The sequence below is a fragment of the Hyaena hyaena genome, unplaced genomic scaffold (genome assembly GCF_003009895.1).
Source record: "Hyaena hyaena isolate Hyena2069 unplaced genomic scaffold, ASM300989v1 scaffold_275, whole genome shotgun sequence".
Taxonomy (NCBI): Eukaryota; Metazoa; Chordata; class Mammalia; order Carnivora; family Hyaenidae; genus Hyaena; species Hyaena hyaena.
The window spans coordinates 1,208,220-1,220,545 of record NW_024080908.1 but is presented as its reverse complement, the minus strand read 5'-3'; the positions used below and the strand labels follow the sequence as shown (position 1 = coordinate 1,220,545).

Here is a 12,326-nt window from a genome sequence, read left to right as displayed (position 1 = left end):
CGAGCTGCCAGTCTCTCCCCCTGTTGGCACTTTAAGCTCTAGGCTGGTATTCTTGGAACCCTACCGGATTCATTTAAATTCTGGAGGTGAGCGAATTACCTCATGGGAAGGGAGGGAAAGGAATTCCCTCCTACTGAGAGAATAATGGCTTTCCATCTCCCTCTCCCCAGTAATCTCTTCATAATAGCTTGTTTGCTAGGTGATGACTGTGGGTAATAGGGCTGTTTAGCTCCTCTCAGTAAGCTCTGAAGGGGGAGGGATTAGCAGGCCCTAGTGCTGGCAGTTCTCATTAGGCCATGGCACTGAAGTGCCTCTTGTTTTCCAGTGAAGCTCCCCGGGGCCCCCCAACGGTAAAAACCCCCACTTAATATCCTGTTCTATAATCCGTAGTTCAAACGTCCTTCTGCTGCACCAGTCCAAACTCTGATCACAAAAGTCAACTTCAAGTTCAGTTTGCCTAATTCCGTGCTCACAACTGAAAATCTTAATAAGCTACGAAGTGCACGACACGGGTAGAAGCCCGAGAAAAGTCAGTAGGGTGTGCAGCAATGCAGTATGAAAAACTGAACTGCTCTCACCCACAAAATGTGCACCATCTGACCAAGACAAGAACCAAAACCAATACTGGGTGCCTCTCAGGGGGCGTGATTTCCAAGAAGTAGGAAGGCGTGTGGTGGGTGGGGGGAAGGATGGGTATGGCAAACTAGGAGGAAAAGGAGAAGGGGGTGGGGAAGGAGAGAGACTGTGAGTAGGGCAAGACACTCTTGGCTTTCATTCTTGGCTCCTATGGACACAACCCAAAAGGAGCCCTGTGGGCCCCTCTCTGGGAGGGATGGCAGCTGGCTGCCTTCCTTCACTCACAGAGCTATTTAGAACACTGGGATTGGTGCCCATGTCCAAGGAGTCAGCATTCCCGCCTAGGGGAGGTGGCATGGGAGAGAGCTTTCAAGTGTACTCAACATTCTCCCCCACGGCCTCTCCCTCCTGACTCCTCAACACCGAACTGCTAACTGTTCCAAAGGAAAACAAGCTCATTAATCCAGTCTCAGCCTGACACAGCAAAAGATATAAGCAGCGTTCTCCCGGGGAGCAGCCTGGCTTTGTAGGTAAGTGCCACTCCCCTGTCCTTCGGTTAAAGTTCAGTCTACACCTAGACTATAAAGCAAACTGTCTTAACACGTCTTTCCTGGGTCCTGGCCTTATCCTCCCTTTCAATGTTAAGCTTTCTCCTGCATTATTATCACCAAATCTCCATCAATAGCAACCCATTTATATCCTGGGTACATATTATGCTCTTAGCATTAAAATAAGTATTGTGAAGGACTCCAAGACGAGGAAGGTGTGTTGTGCCTATGCGTGCGATAGAGGCCCTGAGGAGGAAGCCAGCTTGGTCTTGGTCATCAGGGGACAATAAGGGCAGAGACCATGGGGCTCTGAAAAGACGGGTGAGGGCGTCCAACCAATGGTGCCCAGGTGGCCGGTGTGGGATGCCTGCACTGTTTTGTGACCAGTAGGTGCCTACTCTTCCCGTATTCGAAATGTTGATGGTTCAGATTTGGTGTGCGTCCTTCGATTCCATAGTCACAAATCTGAAAGCCCCCTTGGGAGTGGACACTGGGACTCAGTCATCTCTACCCTCAGCCCTCAGCACAGCACCTAGCCCCTGATAGGCTACGGGCTTCGTGGACACATGCATCTGTGTGAATGAATGAGCCAGAAGGAACCCCAGAATGGCTCTGCCTTAAGTCCCAGATCCTCTCCAGACCCCTGAGCAGGCTTTCTGAGGAGGCTTTAAGGAATCATCTTTTATTGGGTGCATAATGCCCTGTAGATGTAAAGTGTTTCCATTTTTTTCCCAAAGCGTTATGCGTATGCTTGATCTCTATGGCCGTCCGACTGGGGCCCTGTGGGGAGCCTATCATCTATCACCTATCACTACATTATTGACAAGGACACTGAGCCTCAGAGCCATGACTTTGCCCTCAATCCTCTGTGTCACCCTGGGAATTCATGAGTGTAGGGCCAAATTTCCCAACTTCATCAAGCATTGATTCCCAACTTGTGACTTCATCAAGCATTGAAACCTGATTAAAAGCCAGAGGTCTGGGCCCCCATCTGGCTCTATCGGGTGAATCGTGGGGCCTGGGAGAATCTTGTTTTGCTGTCCCTAGGTCATGAAGAGGGTGGAGAGGCACGCGGTCAGGGGGTCTCTGTATAAGCACTTTGACTGGGAGAAGAAGAATGCCAGGCAGGCAGAAGCCAGGCTCAGCCAGAGACTGCAAGGACTGGAACACCTCTGCGTGTGCCACATGAAGGGGCTGAGCCGCGAGCAGAGACAGCTCCAGAAAGATCTGCAGAGGCTGCGGGAAGGTGAGGCCTCGGGCTCTGGGGAGATGGGGAGAGGCGGGGCGGCCAGTCACTGGGCTGAGGTCGGAGTGCCACCCTCACCTCCTAACGAGGGCTCTTTTAGACACCCGACTGCCAAGGGAGCAAGCACCTGACGCCCCCAGGATTTCAGGCCACCCTGCCTTCCACGGCCCTCCTTCCTCACTGACGCAGCCCTCCAGAGAGGCTCACACACGCACCTCTCTGAGCTCATACCTCTCAGGCTTCCAGTCACTTCTGTGTCTCACATGAGCTCTCTCTTGCTTAAGTTCTTCATTTTCCTCTTTCTTATGTCTCCTTCCGCTTATGTCCTTTCGCTACGTCTGGGTTGATTTGGTTTCACCTCTTTTTTTACACCTGGTCCACAACCACTGATGGAGCAACTGTTAATGTGCAAGTCACCTTGGGAAGGCGCAAGTAAAAACAGCCAAAAAACCAGATCCCCGGGATGAGCGACCGCAGAGTGGTTATCCTTGAACTGATGGACACCTTCTGATAGAGCTGAGAACAGAGCATTTTCAACACTCACCAATGAGACCCAGGGCCTCCCTGCCTTCTGTGCAAAATGAACTTCTCAACCACCCTTCTTCTATTTTAACCTGTATTCACACTAGAGCCTGCAGATTTGGTTCCGATTAGAAAATTTCAAGTAAGCCATTGTGATGTATTGGCACTGTGTTTTCCTTGACTCCATAGGGTTGAATACTTCTGTAATTTTCCCAAAGAGGCCTCTTTACCCATAAGCTGTGTGCTCATATTCTTTTTTTTTTTAAATGTTTTATTTACTTTTGAGAGAGAGAGAAAGAGAGGGAGAGAGACAGCATGAGCAGGGGAGGGTCAGAGAGAGAAGGAGACACAGAATCTGAAGCAGACTCCAGGCTCTGAGCTGGCTGTCAGCACAAAGCCTGTCGTGGGACTTGAACCCACAAACCATGAGATCATGACCTGAGCCGAAGTCAGATGCTTAACCTAACTGAGCCACCCAGGCGCCCCTGTGTGCTCATATTCTTTATAATGTTGCTCTTCCAAAACACCTCCAGTCTCCACAGAATAACCCTTTCCAAATGTATACACCACTTAGAAGGCTATCCAGTTAACGGAGACTACAGAGTGAAGTTGTGATAACAAAAAGAATGTAATTAACTTGAAAAACTAGTTTCTAGTTAGTAGCTACTGATCATCCCAAAATAAAGGACTATACAGTGGTGTCTGGATTCTCAGAACTTGCAAAGCTGTCTACCCCATTCAGTGAAAACTGAGAAAAAAAATTCCCTTCTCAATGATCCTGTTAAAACATGGTGGCTTGGGGCGCCTGGGGGGCTCGGTCAGTTGAACCTCCGACTCTTGATTTCGGCTCAGGTCATGATATCACGGTTGGTGAGTTTGAGCCCCACATTGGGCTCTGCGCTGACAGCAGTTTCTGTCTCTCCCTCTTTCTGCCCCTCCCCTGCTTGCTCTCTATAGCTCTCAAAATAAATGAAAATAAAAACCAAAAAAAACATGGTGGCTAAGGACACAGACTCTGGACCCAGACTGACAGGGTCAGAATCCTGACTCTATCACTTACTGGCGGTGAGGCCTTGCATGGCTCACTGGACCTGTCTGTGCCTCCGTTTGCTCACATGTAAAATGGGAATGATGATTCCCCACCTCGTGAGGTTATCTGAGGATTCAGCAAGCCCTTGGAATAGCACCTAAACACAAAATCAGTGTCGTGTAAGTGCTTGCTCTTATCCCTTAATCAATCAGTCAATAAAAGATGGTTCCAGGATTAACATTGCTGCCGCTTTGTTGAAAATTACCACCGTTGTATAGTTTGTAGAAACCATATCCGTCCTCAAAATAATTAGATTTTGATATGACTTCAAAATTCACCGTGGAAGGATCCACCCCATCTCGGCAAAACTACAGCCCCTTCTCGCTGACAGCAGGTGCCGGAACTCAGAAGCTCTGAGAACACTGCAGTGTGTTCCAGAGGAAAGCCAGGTGTCGCGAATCAACGTAAACATGTTTAGGTCTACACCGCTAATATATGGACCCAGGATTGAGGAGTAATATCCAAATGGCTGGCCTGGAGGTGATTCTAACCTCCAGCTTTGGGTCTAAAAGATGAGTCTGAGCAAGCATTCCTATTTCCCTGTCCGGAGTAAATGGTTACGACAAACCAGAATAAGAGCTCACACACTGGAAAAGAACCTTAGAAGCCATCTGGCTGAATCTATTCTCAGAAAGGACTCTGAAGGCCATATACCTATTTTTGGGGGGGGGGGGGGTATCCTGCAAAAGGCCAGGCCTGAGGTAGGTAGCCATGCTGGCTAAGTAGAGACTTTGCCTCGATGGCAGGTGGTGTGGGAAAAATCTGGACCAGGAAGCAGAAAACTGATTCAGGGGCCTCCATCTCTATGTCCTTTAGAAAGCTATATCCTCTCTAACTTTGAGACTTCTAGACAGTAAAGTTAAGGGAAAGAGGAAGAAATAATATACATTGAGCCTCAGTATTTCTCAGGCACTGTACTAGGCAGTATTTTCCCATGATTTCCTTACCAAAATTGTTACTGAGATTCAACTATATGCCGGTGGATAGGCTGTTTAAAGTGCATCCTCTCAGCCCTCATCTGTCAAGATCTGGATTGGCAGGTTGGGAATTAGGCTCAAAACATCTACATTCATAACGGAGATGATTATTCTGGGACAGATGTTTCGTAGACCAGACTTTACAACACGCTGTGACAGTCCCTCTAATAGATGAAGGAAAGTAAATGTGACAAAACATGGTCTGCGCCCCTTAGATGCTCACACTTGATTTGGAAGGTAGCTGTGCCTATGAATAATTGTAATGCGAGACACTAATTACTAAATTAGAGTTATTTGCATAGTAGGGCAGGAGTGTAAGATTTCTGTGTCTATCGAAGGGCCTCAGGTAAGATGTCCCCAAAGAGGCAGTGTGTAAGCGGAATCTTAGAGGAGGAGATTGAAGGGGTGGGCGTGGGGGAGGGGTTTGTCATGAGCACATGGGGTGTGAGGCCGAGCTTGTGAGAAGGAACAGTGTGTACAAACGCATGTGCGTGTGCCGGACAAACAGCCCAGCACTGAGGAGCCTAAGGGGCAAGGACAAGATAAGGTGCTGTAGAGGCAAAGCAGTGTAGGCAGCATCTCTGACCATGGAGGGTGTCATGGGTCTTCTGAAAGAGCTTGGATTTCACCCTATAGGGTCTGGGAGTGGAAGATTACATGTCCCCTCTGGCTGCAATGTTTAGGAAAATTCCAAAGTCCACACCCAACCGAGGGAATTGGCCAAGTGAGGAAAAGGAGTGTTTTGAGATATTCATGAAGTGGAATCGTCAGAGCTTTGTGATTAATTATATGTCCAGGAGGAAATAACACCAGAGTCAATGGTATGTTGCCTGGAACAGAGGAGGCACCCAAACCTCCTTGTGGGGTTGGATAGCTGGATGCACGCACGTGCCACGCCTCCCTGGAGAAAGATTGAGTTCCAGAGAAAAGATACATTCATTCCTGATTCTGTTGGCCCATTGGGTCTAAACTGCAGAAGAGTGGCCTGGCTGGGAGAAGTAGCCTGAAATCTCTTGGCTGATAGGAAATAGAAGAAGTCCTTACGTGGATGAGACCTACACGCATACACGCAGGCAGGATACGGCAGAAGAAGGGCTCACAAAAGAATGTGTCTTGTCAGGACTACCTCACAAGGCAATGATCAGATGAAACAGGATTAGGAGATTAATGTGAATTCTAGTCCCCTTATATCTGGATTTCTCCCCTCTTCCTGGTGCCTGCTAGCCCCAGCGCAGACTCAGGGAACTCACTCCCATTAAAGCAAACACCCCAAGTGACTGACTCGTGAGGTTCCTTGAAAAGGAACTGGGTCCTCTACAGCAGCTCTGACTACAAGATGCCGAAACATTTACTCCAAGAGTGAAAACCGCACTTAATCATAGCCAGCGGTTGCCCCTCGTGGTTTAGGTGAGTAGGAGGTCACATAATTGAGGTGAATCAAACAACCAGACACCATCTCTGGGTATCGCCCACATCCAGTTATCTTGCCTTGAAAACACCACGCTTGCCAAAGAAGACATTCAAAAGCAAAACCTCCATGGGCCTCATGGACAGTTTAAACCTCTGATCTCAATGTTTCTAAGCCCTTGTTAATGATTCTAGGTCACCCGACACTGGGGAACACCTGTGCATTTTTCTGTCTTCATCCAACATGGCAGATCAACCTCGTGTGTATGTGGTTGGAGCATATTGACATGCTCTTTCTTTGCCCAGTGCCCAGCATCCTTTCCCTCCTCTTACTAGGTTGGTTTTGGGGCTTCCATAAGAGAGAACCACTAACTGGTTGGCTTATTCATTGCCACATGGTTGTGGAGGCTACAAGTCCAAGATCAAGGTGAATGGGGGGTTGGTTCCTTCTGAGGCTGTGTGGGAAGGACTTCTTCCAGGCCTCTCTCCTTAGACTGTCGACAGCTGTCTTTCCCGTACATCTCTTCACACTGTCTTCCTTCTCTCTGTGTTTCTGGGTCCAAATTTCCTCTTTTTTAAGGATACCAGTCCTATGGAGAAGAGCTCCCCCTAACGACCTCATCTTAACTTGACTATCTCTGCAGTGGCCCTATTTCCCAAGAAGATCACATTCTGAGGTGCTGTGGGGGTTAGGACTTCAACATGTGACATTTGGGGAAAACACGATTCAACCTATAACACTTATTCCTTCACTCAAAGTAGATATTGTCAAGAAGAAGCTCTCCTCTTATTTGGGGAATGGAATTCAAAAGAGACCAGAAGATGTCCTTGTGGCCTCACCACCGATAGGGAAGAAGCATGGAGGTCCACATACGAATAACGTTAGGTAAGAAAATGCTGCCTAAACTCATGGAGATGCCATTGAATCCCTCTTCCCAACTGACCTCCCAAATCATCCTCTCCCTGAGAAAATGCTGTCTTTCCTTCTTAAGCCACAGAACACTACCCCATAGTGTGACCACCCCCTCCTCAGCCACTTCATTCCCTCAGCCAATACCACCTGAAGGGGACCATGGTCTAAAAACTGGGAAATTCAAAAGATGAGCCTTCTTGTTGGTTTTCATAGATCTTTCTCTTTTTACCTCCTTCCCCAGAGCACTGGCCACCAACATGACCCAAGAAATACACAGAACCAAGTCCCAGATGTCTCTTTCCCATCAAGCTGGCCTCAAAGACCCAATGAAAAGCAAAGAGCAGTCACTATCTCGAAATCACAGAGCTTCTCACTTCACAGCAGAGAAGCCACAAGCCCAAGAAAAAGATTTTATGAGCCCATCAAAGGGCAAAGACTCCAACAAGGGCATCTCTATTCTATGTCAACATCAAGACATCTCCATCGAAACCCTAGACCAAGCTGGCTCCAGCCCCACTTGTGAAAGTGGAACCCAGCATATTGACAAGACCAGACCAAAGGATGCCAACCTAAAGCCATACCCCAGCGCTGGGAATCAAAGTCCCCTGAATCCCATGGAATGTGCAGGAAATTTGAAAGATGAGTCCATAACACCCACCTTCTTAGAGCTGTTTGCTAAGGTCAGAAATGCCCACTACCTCCGGCACAGGATTCCCCCTGAGTCTGAGAGATTGCTTAGCATTGGGGAGATATTTGGGCACAAGGAATCCTTACAGCCCAGACCAGGACAGGAAGGTAAGAACAGGGTTAGCATCTAATTTCCTTCCTCTCTAACCACCTACTATAACCTCACAATAACCTGCTAAAAAGAGGCAGTCCTCAAGTAACTGTATATATATACATATACATATATAGGTACACACACACACGTATATACATACATATATGTCAATTTTATTTTCAACCCTCGGGTTTTTCTGGTTTTCCTTTTACAGGGATATAATCTCTCACTGAATGAGCAATTCAAGTATATGAAAAAGGAGAGAAAGAGATGAATCTTCTGAGAACACATTAAGGGGTGCGCATTTGTTGTTGACGTCATCACAAATATGAATCTACATTGATGACTAGGCTCTTTTAAATATGAAGGGGCTCCGCTCACGTTGGCCACCCTTTTCCTATAGGAAGTTCTTAGGTGCCACCTGCTGGCCAAATGACATAGCTCTGCTCTTCAAGTTCACATATAACATCTATGTGAGAAGAGGAACTCGGCAATAGGTACCATCACACGGTCTATCATTAAAACCTGCTTTCACCTGCCACAGCCCTGGACTTACTTGGAAGTAACCTTCCCTCACCTCTTTCCTTTCCGCGTGGCTCCATTTTAGTTTTCTCGTTCTCGCTTTCTACCTGCTCATATCTCACTTCTTAGATCCTAATAAAAGAATAAGAAACGATGGGGCGCCTGGGTGGCTCAGTCAGTTAAGCGTCTGGGTGGCTCAGTCAGTTAAGCGTCTGACTTTGGCTCAGGTCACGATCTCACAGTTTGTGGGTTCGAGCCCCACGTCGGCCTCTGTGCCGACAGCTCGGAGCCTGGAGCCTGTTTCAGATTCTGTATCTCCCTCTCTCTCTGACCCTCCCCTGCTCACGCTGTCTCTCTCTCTCTCTCGGAAATAAATAAAAACATTAAAAAATTAAAAAAGAAGAAGAAGAAGAAACGATTTACAACATTTCCTCTAACATCTAACATCTGTCTCCAGAAGCAAAGCACCAGAGGAAGGCAGGCTGGGACGACAAAATTGATCCGTGGATCAATACTTCATGTATTCACACTGGCCCGTGACCGGGTAGTAGGAACAGGGTCACATCGTTCACAGAACCATCTGCAAAGTGCCCCCAGCCCCTTCTTTTATGTCCTTCTCCCTTCTTCCTCCTTGCCTTCTGCTTAAACTCCATCTGTCTGCATTACAATCACCCTCCAAGGATGAGTTTCCAAAAATGACTTATCCGACTTGTATGTGAGCCTTTTCTCTGGCTCAGCCACTGGACAACGGGCCACCACCACCATGACAGCCGGGGGCGTGGCCCCAGCCTGGGCCTCTGCTCCATGCACGCCATCAAACCTTCCACTCCAAGTACATACACCGCAGTCTTGTGAGCTTGAAAATTAAACATTCTGCACATTCCTTCTCATAATTGTGCTGTGTCTTCATAGATCTGATGGGCTCAGATCTGTCTGTGCTTCTAACACCATTTTAGACACTCTGCTTCAAATGACATGTCATATGTTGCCACAGAATTGTGCCATTACAGGGGCGCCTGGGTGGCTCAGTTGGTTAAGCATCTGACTTCAGCTCAGGTCATGATCTCACAGTTTGGGAGTTCTAGCCCCTCTTTGGGCTCTGTGCTGACAGCTCAGAGCCTGGAGCCTGTTTCAGATTCTGTGTCTCCCTCTCTCTCTCTCTGCCCCTCCCCTGCTTGTGCTCTGCCTCTCTCTCTCTCAAAAATAAATAAAAAACATTTTTAAAAAAGCACAATTGAATCCCTGTCCTTCGTGAGGCATACTGAGCTCCAGAATGGTTTGCACCCAATCAGCTTAAAGTCATTTGTTCATACTCTAACCTCAGTTGGGGGTACAAGTGCTCCCCCAAAAATACCCAGAAGTGTCCAGAGACAATTCTAGTTGTCACAAGCCAGGTGATGGGGTTTAAAAACCCCAACCTACATACCATTGCATTAAATCTTTGCAAAACCCTCTGAAGGGTAGGAAATCCATACCTCTGTTTTACAGAAAAGAGCACTGAGGCTCATGATAAGCCAAGCGACTCTCTCGGTACCAGAGTGCAAATGAGGCGCAAGGGCCAGGTTGCTGCTTTTCTGTCCTACCTTCTCTCTCAAAAAGGGGGCGGGGGGTTGTGGCACCATTGCCCAATGGCTTGTGACCTCATTTTCACTTTGAAATACTTTCTGACGCTATAAATAAAACTCTTAAACAATAAAATTAGAAATAAATGGTGAAAAGGAAAACTCCGTACTTCAATTTCGAGGGAATGTGACACTTTTTTCTTTTATTTCACTTATTTTTTTAAATTTTCATTTATTCAGACGTATATTGAGAAGAAAGTCTTCTCCATTTAGTCGCCCCTAAGGAAAAGGGGGCTTTCACCTTGATACCTGAACCCATCCAATGGGCAGGGGACCCATGCTTCACCTGTAGGTAGAGGCACCCGAAAATGCTGAGGTGGTTCCTCAGCCTCTTACCCAGAGTCCTGAGGTTCTGGATGCTGTTGAGAGAGACCCCAAAGGTCCCCACAACCATCAGTGACTGAGTAAGTTGCTGCCTGTAACTCTGGAGCAACAGCCCCCCCTGAGGGTGAAAGAGCCTGAAGGCAAGGTGAAGGGAGAAGACCTTGAAGGCTTCACCCCCACACCAAGAACCCCAGGACAGTGGAGGCTTGGTCCCAACCAAACAGAAGTCAACGATCCTACATCACCAACGACAGCCACCAGCGTAGCAAGAACTGCTGAAAATCAAAGGAAAGCCAGGGTGCCTGGGTGGCTCAGTTGGTTGATCGTCTGACTCTTGATTTTGGCTCGGGACATGATCTCAAGGTTGTAGGATCTACGCTAAGCATGTGTCAGGCTCTATGCTAAGCATGGAGCTTGCTTGAGATTTTTCCTTCTCCCGCATTTGTGCTCGCTCGCTCTCTCTCTCTCTAAAATAAATTTAAAAAATTTAAAAACAAAGGGAATCCAGAGATGTGTGAGCCAAGTCCTTCCCTTGCCCAACCCCACCCGACCCCAGCCCTGCGCAGGCACTCGGACCCTGAGGGCAGAAGGAGGGAGATGGGGAGGCCCAGCCTCATGCATGTGCTGAGCCCAAGCTACCCTGGGGTGGGAAAGAAAGATTTTAATCTGGACAAGGACCCTAAGTAATAATACCTAATGCAGTTGAAGAATGTCTACCAGAAATAAAACATAAAACAGAAGTGACTGGAAGTTGTTGGATCAGAGGGAGATGGTATTAAGCCAAGTTGGTAGCAATTACCGGGAGAAAAGCTCTCCCCCGCCGCCCCCCCCCCCGCATCCCATGGTGACATGTCATCAAGCTGGGATTTCTCAGTCTAATCTACGTGGAGCAACATCGCACTGAGAAACATTCACTACAAGGAATACAGGTGTTTATTATACAACCTCATCTCGGGTGCGGCTCACCTGATATTTACAAGATGAAATTCCTAATTAGATATTAAATGAACTAGACACCAGTTCTCCTGTCATCCCGCCATGGCTGGGGACGTGCTCTGGGTCCCAACAGCCGGCATCACTTCGAAACTGTGGATGAGATTTAATGTAATTAGTTCAATTACTTTGAATCACTCAAGTTTAATTCCTTTCAAGTTGTAGCAGGAAGCTGGGCAAGGTTTCTTCCCAGTAAACGAAAACACATACGACTATACACATAAAGACTCCAAACACACTAAACGCATGTTGCTTGGAATCAAACCCAGTCCTAGCATGGCGCTCCTTAACATAAAACTATTTGTAATAAAATATTATTCCAAAAGTATGGGACAAAAAGAAGATGGAGGCAAGCTATTTATAAGGAGATCTAATTCTGCAATTCACTACTGGAAATTTTTTAAATGTTTATTTTTGAGAGAGAACATGGAGGAGGGGCAGAGCGCATAGGGGATAGAGGATCCCAAGTGGGCTCTGAGCTATCAGCACAGAGCCCGATGTGGGGCTCGAACTCATGAACCATGAGATCATGACCTAAGTGGAAGTTGGAAGCTCAACCAGCTGAGCCACCCAGGCACCCCACCACTGGGAAATTTTTGAACACTCTTGCTGAGGACTATCTGTTCATGTTGAGGCAAAAGAAATGAGACAACAGACAATATGTTCAAAAGTAAGGGATAAAAGCTAAGACTGCCAGAACGGGACTGACAGGGCTGGAGAAGCCACCTGAAGTGGGAAGTAGGCTCCTCCGTGGCCATTGCTGGGGCCTCCGCCTGCTCCCTCTCAGGCTAAGCCCTAGCAGATA

General features: G+C 47.5%; 1 protein-coding gene across 1 annotated transcript; it reads left to right on the top strand.

The window, feature by feature from the left end:
- The first annotated feature begins 296 nt into the window (after window positions 1-296).
- On the top strand, window positions 297-8,731 carry CCDC190 (coiled-coil domain containing 190). Its single transcript, XM_039245963.1, is given in 6 exon segments — window positions 297-350; window positions 2,172-2,370; window positions 7,126-7,252; window positions 7,521-8,085; window positions 8,275-8,322; window positions 8,324-8,731. Coding segments are annotated over 6 exon segments (1,062 nt in total). The 3' UTR covers window positions 8,393-8,731.
- The last annotated feature ends 3,595 nt before the right edge of the window (window positions 8,732-12,326 follow it).